This window comes from Boleophthalmus pectinirostris, unplaced genomic scaffold, assembly GCF_026225935.1.
Source record: "Boleophthalmus pectinirostris isolate CB_2022bp ecotype Guang Dong unplaced genomic scaffold, ASM2622593v1 HiC_scaffold_14, whole genome shotgun sequence".
NCBI classification, from domain to species: domain Eukaryota; kingdom Metazoa; phylum Chordata; class Actinopteri; order Gobiiformes; family Gobiidae; genus Boleophthalmus; species Boleophthalmus pectinirostris.
In genome coordinates, this window is record NW_026571047.1 from 18,213,871 (window position 1) to 18,234,478 (window position 20,608).

The 20,608-nt window shown below is 36.9% G+C and overlaps 1 protein-coding gene across 1 annotated transcript; it reads right to left on the bottom strand.

The window, feature by feature from the left end:
* Positions 1-90: 90 nt before the first annotated feature.
* On the bottom strand, positions 91-20,380 carry tbx21 (T-box transcription factor 21). Its single transcript, XM_055150372.1, has 6 exons — positions 19,614-20,380; positions 10,332-10,486; positions 8,452-8,573; positions 6,896-7,064; positions 5,335-5,386; positions 91-3,900 (listed from the first exon to the last, which is right to left on the bottom strand). Exons 1-6 carry the CDS (start codon positions 20,162-20,164, stop codon positions 3,102-3,104), a joined length of 1,848 nt encoding a protein of 615 aa, XP_055006347.1. The 5' UTR covers positions 20,165-20,380; the 3' UTR covers positions 91-3,101.
* Between the last annotated feature and the right edge of the window lie 228 nt (positions 20,381-20,608).

Below are 20,608 nucleotides of genomic sequence, written 5' to 3' on the forward strand. Positions count from 1 at the left end.
TTTTAAATGTTAAATTAAAAAAAAAAAAGGTTCTTAACAAAATGATTCTGTGTTTTTCTTAGTTTCAAGAAATCCACTTAACCACAGCTCTGGTATTCTAAATTCATTTTATTAATAAAAAGAACAATACAATATACAGTTGCCACTTTAAATAAATTACAATTTCACTTCAAAAATTGCATTGTAATAAGCAAATTAAATTAAAATATTTGTGTGATACCAACAATTCCCCTTCACATAACCGCACATTTGAGTATATGTACAGCACTCTTCATTAATGGTGAATGAGAATATAATTGGCAGTTTTTCCTGGACATAAACAGTGCACATCGATCACTCACAAAAAATAACATGCGTCACACTTGACTTTACCCTGTTCTGTATTTACTAATTTACAGTTTAATTCCCTGATATTAAAGCCTGTATGTGACCTCTTTTTTAAACTGAGTTAACAAAGGGGTAAAAAACAAACAAAAGACGTGGAAAGATTGGATTTTCAACACATTATATTAAAAGTATTGAATAAACTGCTGTAATACTAGAGTCTACCAGCAGGGATCACTCATTTATCATTTCAGCGTTGATCCACAACACCCTGCACCTCTCCATCACCAGTGCGTATGTTCAGTGCATATTTAAATAACTCTTAGAACCAATTTGTTAATTGCACTTTACATGTTCTTCAGATTTCTTAAATATATCATAAAATAGATAATGCACAACTTACATGTGTCTAATCACACCACACCATTCTCAGCATTTAGTTGTCACACAATATTCAATTGCTTTTTGAAATAGGGTATCCATGTAAATATAAAAATGGACATTATAGAAAAAAATAAATATTTTTTTCATATCACTTCATAACTACACCTTATTTAGCCTTCAAGTATGAAGAAAAACATGCTTACTTACTTTTTAATGAACATATAGTTAATTATGATTGATACAAGCTAAGCAACCAGTTAATCTAAGGGGTTAGGATATTAATTAAGCAGTTACTAAGAATGAATCATTCTTAAAAAACTATATGTTCATTATTAATTAAGTCTTTGTTTATGCTTCATTAAAGTTAATTAAAATGTAGTTGTTTTAAAGTGTTACCACATTTTACAGTGCATACTCAAAGTTGATTGTCCACACAATTCAAATTTAAGTTTATGGCACGTTTTGAACACCCATGATGATTTGTCTGTCCTTTGCATTTTGTGTGTGACCACTCATACACTACAAAGATCTATTTTATCTTTTCTGCTCTAGAAGGTAGTTATTTGCCCCCAGTGATGTCGGGGGCAGTTAGCGTACCTGCAGCGTGTGAGGGGCAGTTCTCTGATCAGGACCGACTTGTGTCACGTCATGGTGGAGTCTATGGAGGGAGACGCCTGGTCAGTCTGAGCTTCCTATTCCTCTGCTGAGAAGGTGGCACTGTCCTCTTTATTTACCTACAAATGCAGCCTCTTTCAGTGACCCACATTTATCACTTGCTATTAGCACATGTGCTTTATACAGGAAGGGTCAAATGCAGAGGTTTTCTTAGACGTACACCCAATCAAAACTGATTATTTTAACTTAATGTAAGGACTAAAGCAAAGGACTATTTTGTATTTTACAATCAGCATAGTGTGATTTTCAAAACTGAAAACGGGGCTACGTATAACATTGTCATAGTCAGAATGACTTGTGTTAGTGCATTTTTTTATTTATTTTTTTGCTTTATGATAATTTTCAAGCATGGTGTTCTGTATTTTAGCTAAACAAATGAAATCTATTCCCCTCTTTACTGTTTGTGTGTAGCAGATCGGTCAAAAATAAGGTCTCCTGGGACATTTCTTGTTTAAAACTTCATCAATCAATACTTTTGGATAAATCAGTGACAAATAAAACTTAAATAATATGTACAAGTAATTTGTAACATATTGTACATGGTTAGGTACTTGGACCATAAAGAGTTTTAAAAAGCACAAATTGACAATGCATATAGAGCAATCAAATATGTGTTTCTGTGTTCTAAGTGAACAATATTACTCACCTGTAATCTTAATGGGGGCTATTTTAATGTTGCTAATATAATTAGTCTTGAAACTGACCACCATCCAGTTCAGAATTCCTGTATTAACCTTACGTCTGCGCTTTGAACTTCAAGTGCCTTTACCTCGCCACTAGTGGGCGCCAGCATGCTTAGTATTTAGTACAGCGTTGAGGAGTAGTTATATGAAATGTCTCACTATTGCCGCAAAATCATGAGGGGGAAAATGGGGAAATGCACGTCTGCGTATTGTGGTTGTCATCGCTGAAAAACTAAGTGTGAGTGGTTTGGGGTAAAATGACAAGAGACAGATGAAACTACAGATGAAACTACACAGACACAAATTTTGATGCATGAGGAAGAGACAGTTTCCTCAGGGCTGCTGTCAGGCTCAGAGATACAAATATAATGTTTTTAAATTTACATGTTTGGAAAGTCACAGGTGAGGTGTTTATGTGCCTCTAGGACAATGGGGCAGGACCAGGCGCTTCTTCAGTTCTGTTTCAGTAAACTAACTCTGACATAAATCTTGAAAACTTGTTATCTTTTGACACTTTGACAAAGAGTTTGATGGTAAAATCAGGAGCTGCATTTATTAGCCTGGCCAGTCAGTCCCAGAAATAATTTTAATAATTTTACATGCAAAACTATTGAAGAGCAACAAAATATAGCCTAACACAACACAAGTGAATGAGTGAATAATATTAGTATTTTAGTATAAAATTTTAAAGTTTAAAAATTAATATAAAATAACAATAACTATTAAATAACTATTTTGTGACCTGTATTCATAGGTTGCAGATCTGCAACTATTTGATTACCTTTTTACAATCACACAGATATATATATATTTAAAATTGTTAATCACTGTGGCAACTGTTCAACTTTTTCATCATTCCGAAACCCATGGATAGGGCTTTAGTTTGAAAGGATTACAGATCTACTTCACTTGTTAATAAAAGTGAATGAGTCAAACTGGCCAGGCTAACTCTGCAAAACATAGCACTTGCAGTCACATTTGAGTTTGTGTATATAGGACAAGGGTAGACACCAAAACACACTTAGTTTCATGTCCTCAGTGCGTGTAGTAACCGTAATAGTCTGCATCACTGTTGTTCTCATCACCCGCACGTGAAGGAGGGGAGTTCTCAGTACTGGACGCGTACGGAGATACCCTTCTTTTCTTATTGTCCGAGACCCCACTTTCAAACAAACCTGAGTCCACAGAGTCTGCGGATTTGACTGAAACTGGATCTAACCACGTCTCCCCTCTCACACCGCCACCTTTGGACTTATCCTGTTGCAAAGGTGGAGGGTGTGGCTCCAGCAGAGAAGAAGACGCATGGAGTCTTGGGTTCCCAGGTGATATTGAGGAAGACGAAGATGAAGAAGAGGATGATATTGGTCTGAACCAGCCTAAGCTTGGTGGAGGTTTACTAGAATGGCTTAGGAACTGGGGAGAAGGTCGATTTGCACCCCAGCCTGGTGTAGGAGTGCCTGACACTGAAACACTCCCTGGCCCAAATGTGTGATCAGGATAGTAGCTGAGTGGGTGATGTGCCGATGTTTGTAAAGGGAAAGGCTTGTAAAAACCATTTGGAAACTCCCCTTCGTATGAGGACGTGAAGTCAAGGCGGTTTGGGGGTTGGTACCAGCGGCTATGAGGTCCCGGGCTAGAAGAAGAGGAGGGGTCTTTAGACTGTTGACTCATACCAGTCAACGCGTCCCGACTGAAGAAGCGGCTTTGAGGCAGAGGGCTCATATACTGATCCGTGAGATGGTAGCCCTGAGGGGGGTAGCAGGTGCCCGCCAACAGCTGCTGGTTTTCAGAGGGAGAAGGGGTAAGGCGGTCCGAGTCGGGAGGGGCGTATAACCTGTGAGGGAGGAGGTGGAGAGAAGAAGGGGGGAGGAAAAGAAGTGTTATTTCCTGCGCAAAAAGCTGTCTATCAGTCATCTTGTACTCATCATACCTCGCTACCAACACTTGTCATGTCTAAAGTAGTAATTACACCAGAGATAATACTTAAACTAGAAACACAGTACAGTGACAGTGACAAAGATGTGCTATTACTAATCAGTAAGAATTAATAAAATGTAATTAATCTTTCATCCTCTCTATTTCTAAACAGACTGACTCTATTTTAAAAGTGCACCATGTCCCTTTTATCATGGAGGGTTTCCCGTATTAGAGGTTTTATTGAGATGTTATTGCTTAGCCTACAATCTTCCAAAATATGGCATTAAATTTCTATCTGTCACCATTAAGCAAATGACACCACCAGGCCAAGTTACAGATCAGATCTCTTATCTTTATTAATATTCTGTCTACAGGGTGTCCCCAGGTTTGTCTACCCCAAATTTAAGATGATTTAAAGACCTTTTTAAGACCATTTAAATGAAAATTAAGACCAACATCGCACCCATTATGTAGGTGAAAAACACCAGATCCAAATCTAGTAATGACCAACCAACTACTATATCTAGAATCTAAGAGCCAATGTGGATTAAACCTACACTTTCCCATGATCCATCCAACATCTTCCTCCACTGTACTGATTGTTTACTCATTGCTGCTGGCACCAGAAACCAAAGTATTGTTTGCGCAAACTCCAAATTAGACGTTCATTCACATTACATGATTTCACTTTGTTGTTTTGAGTATATAAAAAAATCGCACAATGAAATTTAAGACCTTTGTGAAAAAATAAGACTTGGACAACATAATTTAACACTTTTTAAGGCCTTAATTTAGAAACCTGAAATTTAAGACCTTTTTAAGACTTTTAAGACCCAGCGGCTACCCTAGTCTACATTTTCAAAGCTCAAAATGCTCTAATCCAACTAGCGATGTCACAAAGTGGTAGTTTTCGAGTTGACAGTTACCTTCTACCTTTTGTTCAGTAATGATCAGCAATTCCAGGGCTGAAATTATCCAAATAATTCTAATGGTGTGTAGAGTAAAAACACAGTGGGGCATTGCCTGTATTACCATGTGACATCACAAGGTGGAACAGTGTGTTTTCTGTTTGAGAGAAGAACTCAGCCTAATGATGCAGGATTTGTGTGTTCAACATGTGTGAATGAAACAAAACACAACTCCAGGTATGTTTGTGATGAGGAAACAATTACACCATTACAACATAGATAAAAAATATTGTAACATGGGCCCTTTAACATTATTATTGCCATGGCATGTACTGTTATTTGGCTAATAAAAATATGTCTATGTGAATGTCAGAGCATGAAACAAGAGCATACCATGAAACAACAAAAACTATGACACTTATTAATGACTTGACTTTACTTACGTGTCGTAATTGTCTCGGAAACCTTTAGCGAAGGGGTTATGGTCTATTTCAGCTGAGTGATCTGTGTAGTAGGAACAGGAGGAGGGTAATGACAGACACAGACACAGAGGAGGCATAGGAAAAAGACAGAAACAAGAGAGGTCACCAAGCAATAATTAATCATCATACTGTGCTATTTTTAGTACTTACATACATATATATTAAAGCATATCTGAAACTAGAGTCTAGGTTTAAATATTTATTTGTGATTTATGAGGGGTACAAGGTTTCATCATCACTATCTATAAGTCTATAAGTAAACAGCAGAGGTCATTCAGGGTGAGATGACACTTAAATGAACTTGGAGCATGAACTTGGAGCCGTGTGGACTGAGAGATGTGGAAATTTAAATTAGTTTTTATGCATTATTGACAGTAGCATGCATTAACCGCAGTCTCTATGTTAACACAGCAAAGGCATTAATCATTGAACTATAGCCTTATCAAGATATAAGCCTTAAGTAGATTTGAAATATTACATAAACATTCTATGGCGATTTGATGCTTGTATAAAACTGTAAAAGAACAAGCATTTTAATGAATAAACAATAACATGACTGTGAGTAAGGGTATGTGTTTGATGCTACTAAATAAAACTGATATTAAATTTTTGTTGTAATGTGATTCTGTGCCTTTAATGCAAATGTAATGACGAATATTTAAAGACACTCTGCCTACTTCCCCACCCACTCCTCCTATTAGTCAGCTCCAGCTCTGAATGATTGACAGGCGGGTGTAGCCAATGATAGTGAAGTGTGAACTCTCAGAAGAAGAAGGTTTGATTATCTTAAAGTAGCGCTGTCACAATATAAAATTATAAACTCGATTTCAGTACTAAGGAAATGGCTCCATACTAGTTCAGATAACACAATGATAATTAAAAACACAATTCTTTAGACAAAAAAATTTAATTTTCAAAACCAAATAGTAGTACTTCCTATATGATCCTATCCTATATGATATTATAAAGTGGTTTAAAGTAGCTCATCAGTGACAGCTTGCTCAGGTTCTGGAAGTAAATCTTCCATACATTTTTCCCACAGACTTCTCTAAAAAATCAACTACTAAAGAGTTCAGTCACAAAGGATAATCAGCTACGTATATTCATAATGCTGTTGTTTTAAAATTATAGGTCTTGTGGTCATTAGTTAACACATAGATTAGCTGATTGTACCCGAGTAAGCTTTCGAACTGGAACTTTTTTTTTTTTTTTTTTTTTGGAAAGTCAATGAGAAAATGAATGGGAAATTTTGTTTCCGAAACGGTGGTCACTGATGAACTTCTAAATCTATTGAGGAAAGTCCCAGTTGACATATTTATATGATTTTTTTGTTATCATTACAAATACTAATTCAAAGTTTTGCTACAAATTTTAGTATCAGTTAGTATTTGAAATAGATTTTTGACAGCCCAAATTTCAAGGCCACATAACTGTTTAAATTGTAACAAAAAGGTTAATTTCAAATGACTAATTAGATTGCTGATTATTGGTAAAATGTGCATTAAGTTGTGTTGTTACTTGCAGTGACTTACATCTGCGTTTTGATAAGCGGTGACGGCGATGAACTGTGTCTCAGGAAACACAAAGGTCTGGGCCTTGGACGAGAGGAATGGATCCTCAGATCCATCCTCCTTCACTTCCACGATGTGAAGGCGAGGCTGGTACTTGTGGAGCGACTGCAGCACCACCATCTGTATGACAATGAGTAAATAATGTAAAAACATATTAAAAAAATCACTGGTGCAAGTTTATTTGCAAGGAACGTAAAGCTGCACTATGTAACTTTTCCGGTGTGTGGTCTGTTTACATAGAATTTATTCAATTTAAATAATTTTTTTGATCAGGGACAATGCTCAGAAACATTAACCTCATAAAATTGTCTATAATATATTATTATATTATAGAAGGTATACTGTTTAAGCCTCTTATGGAGATATTATTGCTTTGCCTTCAATGTTCCACAGTATGGCATTAAAACTGTCTTGCATTTATTCAGTTAAAGGTGGTTTCATTGCTAAAAGAACATGCCTTATTACTGTGAGCAGAGTTACCTCTCCACAGAACTAACTGATAACTCAACCTGGTTGTGTTTCCTGCTTGTTTCTATGAGTTTAAAGCTATACTATGGAACATTCAAGAATTATAATTTACAATATAATGCCAATCAAGATAATCAAAACACTTTACACTATCCATTCACACATCTACACAGCAGTGGTGGTAAACAGTCATGTTTCTTTTTTTTTGATAGAAAGGAGGTTGCCAATCTGTGTCACTCAAACCACCCACCCACTCACTAACACACATACACATAAGGAAGGTGAAAGGTTTTGCTCAAGAACACAACATAAGTGTACATTAGTTTGACAGAGGAAACATCAGCCTTTCTGTTTTTGGGCGCACATCCAATAACTATTCTCATATTCAATCCAGTCCAATCCAATACTTTATTTACATAGCACATTTGATAAACATGACAGTAAATTCACTTTAGAAAATACTTTGTTGACATATTTCGACTGCCAATAAGGTGAATACATCTCCTACTGTATCGTCTTTAAAAAGAACCCAAGAAGTTAATGTACAAAGAAAAGAAAATGAAAGTTTTTGGATCAGTGTCCAAAGTGCTGCTCTGATAAATTAAGACAATAAAAGAGAGTAAAAATAAATAAAAACTATAAATGAAAAGTGTTAAAATGCATAAAGCTGAAATATTGTAACTGCCTGGTTTAGAGATTGAACGTGTGCCTAGACTTGCAAAAGTCATCTCTAGGTAAGTTAAAATGGCTTAAATTAAGAACATTTTACTTAATTTGAGTTCAACTTGATCTACAAATGGAATAAGTACAACATTCGATTTTCATTTTAAGTGCAAAAAGTTGTTGTTTAGTATAGTATAAGTAAAAAACGTCTTGTTCCATTGGTATTTTACATGTGAAGTGAAATTTACTCAAGCCATGATAAAACCTTCTTAATTCAAGTAATCTTAACTTAATTTTAGTTTTTGCAATGTTTATGCAGTATATGTATATCTAGTTTAAAGATTGAACGTCTGCCTATATATAGTATATGTATCACCTGAGCCACATTATTGGTGCTGCCCTTGTTGTTGGTGAGCTTGAGTTTGCTGAAGGACACTTCCTGTCTCATCCAGTGAGCTCCAGTGTTGGGCGAGTCTGGGTGCATGTACATCCGGTTTCCTGTAAGAACAATTATACAGGCAGAATATACGCATTAAACAACAGTAACATTTCAAATACTTTTTAACGTCAATAAAAGTAATAGGCATATTCTGATGTATTATTATTATTGTTCCCTTTTTAACTTGGTATGTTAAACACACAGTATTACATGAAATTGACTCTTGTGAGCTTTTACTCATGTTGTAATGTTGTTATCTCAGCACAAACATACCTCGAGTTGTGTTTTGTTTCCTTCACACATATTTGAGTAATTCTGTTTTATATAGTAAGTCTGAAGTGGTAGTTTTCAAGTTAACAGCTACATTTTGGCTTTAGTTCAGAAGAGATTGACAATTATAGGGCTGAAATCATCCAAATGATTCTAGTGAAGGTATGTGGAGTTAAAACACATTGGAGAGCTTCCCATATTACAACATAACATCACATTTGAGAGAAGAACTCAGCCCAAATATGCAGGGTTTGTATGTTAAACATGTGTGACTGGCACAAAACACAACTCCAGGTCTGTTTGTGATGAGGAAACAACATTATATAGATTAAAAAAATAGTATAATCTGGGCTCTTTAAAGTAAGGCTCTTCTTGCATGTACACATTACAACACTTACATCATTATTATCTAAACTGAGCAGGCTAAAATAAAATGATCGCTGCATGTAATTCCAAAATGAAACTAAATATTTAGTTACGCTTTTTTTTAAAGTTTACATTTCTATATGCCACATCACTATCACCACAATGACCTAGTAACCTCAACCCCATTTAAATCTCTACTGAACATTACAGTACTATTAGGTGTAATTGTGAAGTTGCCTCACCACAGTTTCCACAAACGCCTGAAACGTGTGATAACACCTTTCTCTTTTAATTTCATTTGCAGATGATGATCAAAAAAATCTGAGGCAAATTTGTCAATGTCGGTTAACCTGCTTAGAGTGAATGTGTGAAAAAATACTTAGAGAGAAAAAAAAACAAAAAACAAAAACTTGACAGATGCAGTATATAATAATGGATTTTCTGTTTTGAACTTACAAAAGAGATATCTGTGGTTACAGTGACATAAGTTAAAGGCAAAAAGAGGACACTCAAGTGAAATGCATTTGTTGTACTGGAGAAATATTTGTAAGTAGAATTGGTTGGTGTTGATAATGTTCAAAAGTACTTTTACCTGATAGCAATGTACAGCAATGACATTAATCATGACAATTCAGGTCTCAGTATAAAAGTCAGAACTAAAAACTAATACACATGAACATTTTAGTAGTTAAATCTCAAATCATAACTCAAATATTACTCTATTTTTTAAACTCTGGGCACTTTTCTTTTTTTTACTTGTTTATTGTTTCCTTACACTCATTTATTTGTTTTTGGTGACCTCTGCTTTTCTCATATTTTTCACAGAGGCATTTAAGTTGATTTTAGACTATACTAAAGAATGCCAAAAGGACAGTTTTATACAATCTCTACACATCCAAGAAGTACTCACACCCCCTAAAGTTTTGCAGGCATAATTCTAACTTTATCTGCCATGTGGTAAGAAAGGCTTTTCATTTTTTAAATATTTTTTGAGTGCTTCATTTTTTCTTTTTTTTTTTCTTTTTTGGATTTGAGACTAGTCCCTACACTGACGAGCATCAAAAAGACACATCTCTACACATCCATCTTAGACTTGTTTGCACGATTCCACATTGGATGCACTAGCGCCACTGACCCATGTATGTATATTCTTATAAATACTTTGTTCTTGGTGTGTGTACCTGGCATGTTTCCTTCTGCCTTTCCACACTGGACCCACTTGCCTCCCTGGTACCTCCAGTGGTGCTGATCAGCCAAAACTACATCCACATAGACGTTATAATGAGCAGAAGGATCCAGAGCGCTGATGTTAAAGCTCAAGAATGGAAACATCCTCCTGCAAGAAACAAGCACTCAAGTCAGTACATACTCAATGCTTAATTCATGTGACATTTACATATTAAAGGAATTGTATTACACTCTTTTCAGATCTATGTTATAATGCTCACAAAAGTCAAGTTTGTTGTAATATATGACCTTTAAACTTAGCGCATAGCTTATTAATGAGGAAATTGGGTTACCGACTTTCAAAATATCACATAATAGTATTTTTCCTTAAAGCTAATATTTAAATTAACCATATAGGTTCACCTTTCAAATCTCATTGCTTATAACATGTACAGGCCAGAGATTATCTGGGAGCTAACTTAAAGATGCACTATGTAACTTTTCCAGTTGGGGTCCTGGAAAGTTAACACAGTATTCAACTTTTTGCATTTAAAGGTGGTTTTATTGCTTAAACACCCTGAAAAACACACAATCCTACTGGAAAGTGAGCTTGCCGCTCCACAGATAAGACCTGTAACTCAACCTGATGGCATTTCCTGGTTGTTTCCATGGAGATTTAAATTAATTCTGTAGGACATTCAAAGTAGTAAAATCTCCAAGGAGACAAGTAGGTGGTGGACCTTTTGATAAAAAAAGTTACATAGTGAACTTTACATACAATGTGAGTAGAAAAGAAAAAGAAAATAGACACTCAAAATGTAAACTGTTCAATAAATTCAAACAATACACAGGTTTCATATTTTACAGAAATCTTACAGAATATTTTAACCTATATTTGTTATTATATATATTGTGATGTGTGAGCTACTGTGTCCGGATCATTCCCTTGTGAATCAATAAAGTTTGTCTAAGTCTAAATCTAAGTCAAAACTATTTAAGGATTTTTATCCTTTATCTGACATTATAACATAACAAGGAAAATTATAATTCATGTATTATTATTTTTTAGTTTTGTATGTTATGTTTACTATATTTGGGCACTGACAGTGTAGTAGGCCACACAGATATTATTGATTTGCAGACACTTCCTTTCTGCACACACTGGAGCAGCAGAGTTAAAGCAGTGATGTTGGGGGCAGGGTGACAGGGCGCGAGAGCAGGTGAATATTTAATACAGCTCTTAATAAAAGATGCCCGGCCGTGTGCGCTGATTGGGGCTTTACATGTTGGACTTATTTTGATCCCAGACTCCTTCAGTGAGAGCGGGTAACAGGGAGGTCATGAAGTCCCGTGGGTGCGCAGCTGGGTGGCTCAGAGTTCAGAGACATAGATACCTACTCTGTACTACCAGGAAACAAACGCTGGATAAAATTTTATGCATTTTACCATTGCTAATACGACATAAATTGCTTTTGTTTTGTGTCCTGATTTAGAGGTGCACTGTGTAACATTTCTAGTGGAGGGTCCGCCACCTGATGTCTAAATGGAGATGTTATTACTTTGTCTAAAATGTTCCACAGTATAGATTTAACCGATCGATCACAAGGGAGAGAAGCAGGTTACAGCATGCCACATTACCAAGTCATATATTTTAACACCAGTAATGAAAAAACACTAAATGGAAATGTTTAAAGTCATACTATGCAACATTCCAGGCAAAGCGATAACATCTCAATGAAGACAGATGCTCGACCAGAAAACCAACCAGAAAAGTTGCACAGAGCATGTTTAAGTTGATGGCACATTCAAATAAGTTGTCTAAATTGTTCCTTTTTTCTTGATATATTCTTAAATATGATTAATTAAATACGGTTATAAGTCCTCATCCTCAGTATGGATTTCTTTTAGTGTAATAGCCTTTTTGTTTGGATTATACCAGGGCTGTCCACATTTTTTTCACTGAGGTCCACATACAGTATATTAACAAAACAGACTAATGGTCAATACAGTCATTCAGAGCTTTAACAGAGCCACTGTACTTTTAAAAAATACTTGGAACTTTTAGTTTAGGTCTGAGAATGAGCAGAATTACTTACGTCTACATAAATTTGCTGTTTGGACACTCCTGGATTATACATACAATATTAAAAGGCCTGTATTACATTATTTGAAACTTGAAACCTACCGCTTCATATCATCACAAGTTGGAACAGAGTTTTGTGAGTATATGCAACAGTATTTTAAAAAGAGAGTCAGATTTGTGTAATATGGGACCATTAAACAGATTGTGCTAAACTGTGATCTAAACTACAGATAATATATAGTATTTGTATTAGGGATGGGCATGATTAATCGATTAATCGATAATTGATCATTAAGAATTTCATCGATTACGTAAATTTTAATCGACAAACCGAATGCAGGTTGCTGTGCGTAGCGTGACCAAACAGGGGTCCGTACATGTGTCTCTCTGCACTCAGAAGGTGCGAGCAAACACAAACATTCGGTCAGCCTGCAATGTACCGAAGCACAAATGTGTATTTAACGTTGACTTATACAAGAAAATCCACGCTTTCCGTTGCGTTCGGGACAAGTGGGAGGCCATGTGCACAGTGTACAAAGCAGCACATATGTCTCGGTGTCCAGTGGGAAAAAGCTTTACCAGGCGAGAGTCGTGCAATGTTGATGACGAGTCCCCACCTCCGTACTGTGTTCTGGTTTTGACAAACGCAAATCTGGTCACACTAACCTGTATTCCACTGAATCATGTCTTTTAATCCGACAGAAATTGACTGCATCAGCGACAAATTAGCGATGCGGTTTTAAGTTTCGTTTCTGAAAACTGAATTAAACACATTATAATGTCAAACGGATTGATGTGGCTCTAGAGTCGTTACGGTTTATATGTCGTAAATGTATGTTGAATTTATTTATGCAGATTAGTAGTGCAGATAGTAATAATAATGATGATCATTTTAATATAAAAACGTTAATGATTAATCGATAATCGATCGTTAATTATTCCGACGATCGATTAAGAAAATTTCATCGAATGCCCATCCCTAATTTGTATGGTTATGTGTGTGTAGTATTGTTAATTAAGTGACAATAGGCATTTATGGCATGCCCCAAAAACTTGAATTTCCCTCAGGATCAATAAAGTATCTCTCTCTCTGTGTGTCTATAGCAATAACATTAAACCTACAGTAGAGCATACACATACATACAGTAACATGAACTTGTGGTGCACTCTGGATCTATACGAGCTTTAATGAACCAGGGCAACAAATTTAGCTTCTGACCTGTCAGTTTTACCCCAACAGCTCCTGAGGCTATGAGGCATTGGACTGGAAACTTTAGTCATGTGGCCAAACCAATACCCATTCAAGTGTTAGTTACATCACAACATCAGCAACAGAGAAAACCATGGCAGTGACATAATGATATCAGGTTTACCACACAACTCTAAACAATGTCATACAGCAATAAATATCTACCGCCCACAACAAAATATGTACATTCAAAATGCCAAGATGATTCATTTAGATTATTTTAAAAACTGAACAAGATACAAAAAACAATTGTAACTAACTCAATCTCTCTGAATCCTCCAGTATCAGCAAAAAGTTGAGCTGGTTTCTTCTTATGATTTAGCAGAAAAATATGATAAATTTCAATATATATTTATTACAAAGGCTGGTTAATAAACTACTTTTAGCATTAAATGTATAATGCTTCCGGACAAACTAGGGTTAAATAAATGTTTAGCAATGTGCCTAAAGCTCACATTTGTGTCCACCAAAATGAATCTAATTTATATTCAGTGGTTCTCCCTGAAGCTTGTTGGTCATTTAGTGGTGCAAAGCTACTGAGGTGTGTAAATACTGGACTTGGAGGCTACTGCTAACAGGCTAATGCACTAACTCCTACAGGGAAAGTCCTTTTAGGTTCTGACAGAAACAAATACTTTGGAAAGAGATTTTATGTAACAGATACTGAACGATGTCTCTGTTATAAAGGAATGACCAATCTGTTTTCTTACTTTTAGAACTGGCAGAAGTCAAACCTGAAGATTACTAAGGGGGGCCTGTGTGAGAATTTTTTTTTTAAATCAGTAAAGTAGAAAATGATTTTTGTGGTCACGAGCCTATATAGACAGACATTTGGTAACTATGCACAATCAAACTGAGAATCTCTACAGACTTTGAAGCAGAGCGTGGCCCCATTCGACAAGACAACTGAAAACTGAACACGGTCCTGGATACAAATACTACATTATGGCCACTCATATAAGTTTATGAGTAACAAATGTGTAACTGTTGGCATCGTATGTTTGAATCTAGCTTTATATTGAGTTTCTACATCTCTATCTCCACAGTAAAACAAACCGTGCTCACAGTGTTCCCAGTTGGGTCTTTTGGCTACACGGCGAGTCCTGTTTTACAATCAATCATAGTTCTCATAGTGAAACACAAGCACGACTGCAGATCTTTAGTGCCTCGAAAAGAACAGGTGAAAAGGCTCTTCTTCCAGCGCTAATACAAGTGAAAGCAGAAACTAGGCCCAGGCAAAGGCAGACGGCTACACCTACACTTATGGAAACGGTGAATAAATGAACATTTACCAAAAGGCTTGTTACTATATTTATTATACCTTATGCTAGAATATATTACAGAGGATGGGGGTTGGATTAAATAAATTCTTCTTCCCACTCCTTTTTGGGCAATTTTTTGGCTGTTGTTCTTGTTTCTGTGGGTACTAATGTCAATATGGATGATACTGTGTTCCATTGTGAAAGAATGTTAAATGTTTACTTGCCCAAAATACATACATGAATCAAAAAAATATAATAAATAACACAATAAAATCTTGGTCCATATTTACTGTAGCAATGTTTTGCCTTAATTGACACCAGTCTCATTCTATTTTTGCCACTTATTTAGAATTTATTATTACTATGTATATTTTTTGCTCTTTATTATTATATTATTATTGTGATTTGTGACCTAATGTGTCCAGATAATTTCCCTCGTGGATCAATAAAGTTGCAGATCAATAAATTTTTCAGTTTTCTTTAGTTGAATAAATGTCTTTTAAGACTCATTACAGAGACAAACTAACTATTGGTGTGTTTAATTTTTCTATGTTTAAATGTTTAAACTGTTGTACATTTGGCATTATTCTGCTTTATGGTTATTTTATCATTGGCATAAATTTGTTTCAATATTCATTTATCGTTTACACTTTCTTCAGTCTCTAGTCTGGTAATTACCAATACTAGTTTCTACAGATTGAATACAGTATGAGTTTTTAGGAGAAATCATAACTTATATATATGAGGGGAAATCAAACAAAACACAATAAGGGAGGGATTTACATGTGTGGGTGGCTCAGAGACAACACACAGATAGCCTAGCGTGCAGATACAGGCAGATCCGTGGTTAAAGTGGTAGAGCGATGCAGAACTACAGTAGCGCTAAAAACTGTTTGACACTTTACTAAATGTGAGAAATGTAGCCACAAAAGTACTCTAAGCTGATATGAAGATATCATAAATACTTATATGCTATTCTGTTTAAGGTTGGCTGCCAGGGTACACAGACAGTTCTCCAGTCACTGTAAACGCTGACCACATATTGTGAGTAATGTAATTAAAAAACTAAATTTAATGATGCAACTTTTCTGATGGAGGGCCCACTACTCGTCTCAATGGCGATGTTATTTCTTTTCCTGGAATGTTCCATAGCATGACTTCAAACATTTCTATCTAGTATTTATTCATTACGGGTGTTTCTATTGCTTAAAATTATCATAATTCCGAGGGGCGACTCTCCACAGATCTGAACAGTAATGCAGTGTAGTGCTGTAACCTGCTTTGTCTCCCTCGTGATAGACAAGTTTAATCTATACTGTGGAACATTCTAGACAAAGCAACAACATTTTTGTGGAAGCATCAGGTGGCCGACCCTCCACTAGAAATGTTACACAGTGCACCTTTAAAGACTGAAAGCAACATATTTAATAAAAATAAAATGTTACAATGTTACAAAATTTATATATGCTTTAGACTGTAACAGGGATCTTCTTTACTTGAAAATGGGGTAATAATGCATCATTTGTGGATATGGTGAGTCAATATTGTGCCTTTTCAAACTAAATACTGTTGAAATATGCTTGAATGATGTGGGTGTTTAGTCATTCTGGGGGAGACACTGAGGTGGTGACATTTAAAATATCAAAATCAGGTGTTTGGCGAGGGGGAAGAGAACAGATTACAGCCCCGGTGGAGAGATGGAGAGGTGGGAGGCGTCTCTTCTACATGAGCGACCAGTGATTGGGACAGACAGGAGGTTTTTCCCCAAGAACAAGAAGAGCTCCTCTGGTACATTTGAGCAATTTTAATGTCATTTCATATATGATCCTAGATTTAGGTTTTAATAATTATACTACTAAATGTACTTTTAAATACAGCAGAATAATGGAGTATTCCTCTGCCAGCATGGTACAAAATCCTGTAAATTATCCTTATTCAATTACAGGTCTTTTAATTGCCCACAAATATCTTGAAAAAATGCATTCTACAGACCAAGTGTTCTCGCCTCTCCACAGATCTGACCTGTAATTTGATCAAGTGGTCTCTGTCTCCGTGACGATAAGCTTAATTTGAGCAATAACCAGACATTCAGTCATACCTATCAAATATTATTGACTTCATTTTATCTGATGATAAGAGGAAGCGCTGGTCCGAAGTGGCACTATTTTCTGTGAAGAACGACATACATTAACAGCTGAACAGGATGTCATGCTGTCAAAACGTTAAAATAGTTGCAGTTCTGCTTTCATGATGCAAAAAATCAAAAGACTAAATATTTAATCTTTCTTTTCTTCAAATACAGTTTTTAAACATCATACCTCATACCTCGTGAGTTTATATTTTTATGTATGGACCACCCACTCTAATCTCTCTATGACTTTTCATATACTTCTCTGGAAATTACCCCATTATTAGACATTCATAGTGGGATTAATTGTGTTTCCTGTTTCAGTCTGATAATATATGGCTTTCCAACTGCATGCATACTAGTGTAACATACTGGTAAATGTGGTCTTATGTTTTGGATGGTGGCATTTTTCAATCATTACATTTCCCTGAGTGAAACCAGACTAAGTGCGCGCTCAGTGAGGCAAGACACAGACGCGTAATCCAGCAATGTCTCAAGACAATCAGTTTACCAACAACTTTCTAATTTTATTGTATGAGGCCAGATCATGACCACATGATCAGTCATTTTTTATGTGTTTTATATTTATATTTACTTGTCTAGACAACTCTTGACCCCCCATGAACTTTGATTATCTTAAACGTCTTCATGTCTGTCATGTCTAAGACGATAAGGCCACCTACACAGTGCCTCTCAGTGCAGATGTGGCTATGGGCTACTCCTTTATGCTACAGTGGTCTGTCTTTCTCAGCCTTAGATTCCAAAGCTCAGGTGTGGTACAAGCACAAAACATCTGAGAGATCTGACAGGCAGAGCAGCCATCCTCTGCTGCTGGTGCAGGCTGCAAAAAAAAAAAAAAAAAAAAAAAGACTAGCCTTTACTTCCTACACTTCAAAGGTGTTTCACTCAGTCTGGCAAAGGGCTCACTACTGTTTGACCCCGGTGTCTCTCAGACCTGTATTTTGATTAAGAATCTGTCTCCTCAGTTTTAAAATAGGCCCTGGACTAAAAAAATATATAGAGAAATATATAAATATATTTTTCATCTTTCTTACAAAGTTGGTCAGAATTTATAAAGGATGTGAAAATTCAAAACACAACGCTTGTGGTTTGGCTTTTATTTTGCAGGTGGAAGGATAACACCTCTGCACTCTTTTTGACATCACCGGAAGACTTTTTGATAGGTGACGCTTTAATGCACGCTAGGATGAAATAAAAATGTGTTTGTTTAAAATCATAAACCAAAGTCGGGATATTGAATACAGCACAACCACTCAAATTAAATCAATCTACATACACATCGTTACGTGCAGTGCGTAAAAGTTATTTATCAATCATTTTACATCCGGACTAACATTTATTGTTGTTTTGATGCAGCTTGAAAGTCAAGTCGCGTCAGTGGACATATCAGTGTCCTATAATGTGACAGGACGCATGCATTTTGTGCACAGATCCGCGCCATGAGAAACTATCGCCTGAAACCTTCTGTCAAACTCAAGTGTGTCGTATTAGTGAATTAATCTCCATCGACGTGGCGCGGGCGTAATGCGCAGTGACCCACGCAGGGCCCCGGCAGCGGCGTCTCTTTCCTCCCGACCCTCTGGAGAGAAGTGTGCAGCGAAACTCATCGTGTTATCAATATTTTAAAATGTGGCATTGAGACAGAAGACTTTTATGCAAGAATTAAATATATTTTTAGATGAAAAAGTAAAATTTGGAGAAAAGCGCGATTGTATCAGAATAGATAGCCTTTGGGCCTATTGTAAATATTATATTTATATATCTAAATTATGTATTATTGACAACCGAGATTGTATTTAATATATTCCACACTGACCGGATGTTGTGAGAACATTAATTTAGGCTATTTAGGCCTATTTAAAAGTTCTTATAAATGTCTTATTTGTGATTAAACGTTCAGATAAAACGCACGGTGAATGCTTGATTTAACATTAGGCATTCCGATAAATAAATGATCAATATTTTAACATTTTGATTTAAGTGGGAATGAGCATCGCACTCGTGTGTCATTCCACAGGCCCCGGTGTGAGGCGCAGGTCCGTGGAGTTGAGCGGTGACGAGAGGACGGAGGTGTCACAGGTTTTCTCTGCTTCTCATCCAAAGTGTCAGCTCAAAGAAAAGGTTTGAAGCATACTTTTGGCCAGGCCTTGCTTTTGTTTAAGTACAGTTTTGATTGTAACAAGCTTTTTAAGAATTGACCAACAGTTTTCTCTCGTGCGTCCCCAAAATAAGAAATTAATATGAACTACAAGAACTAAACGACGACTGACCAAATATTTTCAATATTATATTTAAATCTTGTGCAAAAATGTAATATTTTATTTACCCGGCCGTCTGCTTCTAGGTTTACACAGTCTACTTCATAACTGATCTGTGATGATGGCAACTGTAAACTGTTGCTATTTGTTTGTTATTTTTGAGCAATGCACGTGGAAAGTAAGAAGTTCTTATTTGGACCGGATTAAACTGCACATAACATTTGGAAAAGTGACTAACTGAGCATAATAAAGCCTATAATCCTGCAGCTGTCGGACCGTGGCTCTTGCCTCTTACCTGCCCTGTTTAGTGATGATCATCTCAGTCTGAAACTTGTGGAACTTGGCCCAGAGTGGGTAGTTATTGAGCAGCGCCTGCGTCTTTCCGCAGACCTGCAGCCCTGGGAGCGGATAGAGCGGCGGCCGCTGGAAGCCGTGCTGGAAGCTGGTGGAGTATTCAGGAGAAGACGGGTGGTAAACATCTTTGCCCCCTGTTGAAAACCCGTCACCCGGAGTAGGAGCGGGAATGTACCCCTGCGCGTGTGCCGCTATCCCACTCCTCCGCATCTCTCCGTACGGACAACTACTGAGGGACTGAGCGTAAAAACGGGTGGGCTGCCCCCCGTAGCCACCCACAGTTGGTTCTGAGTGAAAGGGCAAAGCCAGCGGGTCCTGTCCCCCCTGGACTCCGTCCGTGTAGTAAAAGCGGGGCTCCTGGATGCCCATCTTGAAGTCGCTTAGGTCCTTCCCGCCGCGGTGCAGGTGAATGTCAGCCGGACTCTTCCCGAAAGTTTGTGTTTCAGTCCCATTCAACATGCTGAGGTAAAGGTTCCCGCCTATGCCGCCCATTTGCAGCTTCGCCTTACCTTTGACACTAATGGCATAAGTTTATCGTCCAGCGCAACACACTCAGAGAAGCACTTTATGTCACTACAAACGCCTCGCTACTGCGGGACCCTCGCTCTTCACAGTGTTCACTTCAAATCAGACACCGAGTCACGTGGTGCCTCATGTCCGGCTCTTATTAACTCTGTCCTGGTTTGAGACAGTGGTGAGTCCGACACATGTCCCACTGAGTGATATATACATTTGTATGTGGTGATATTTTGGAGGTGATATTTTGGAGGTGTGTCTGCGGCGGAGCGGCGCAGTGATAGGCTCCACTCATGACAGAGCCAGCCCCTGGTTCAGCGCAGCTCTCTGAAGACGGCTTATTTGTGAAGTGTTCCAACATGCACAACTATTAGGAAATATCTCAACTAAATGTAGATACGGGTATCAAGCAAAACACGT

Coding starts and splice junctions, on each gene's coding strand:
- tbx21 (XM_055150372.1), bottom strand. CDS start 20,164: ATGGGCGGCATAGGCGGGAACCTTTACCTCAGCATGTTGAATGGGACT. Junction 8,574..10,331: donor GGCAGAAGGAAACATGCCAG/GTACACACACCA, acceptor TTGTTCTTACAG/GAAACCGGATGTACATGCAC. Junction 5,387..6,895: donor AAACGCAGATGTAAGTCACT/GCAAGTAACAAC, acceptor CAGATCACTCAG/CTGAAATAGACCATAACCCC.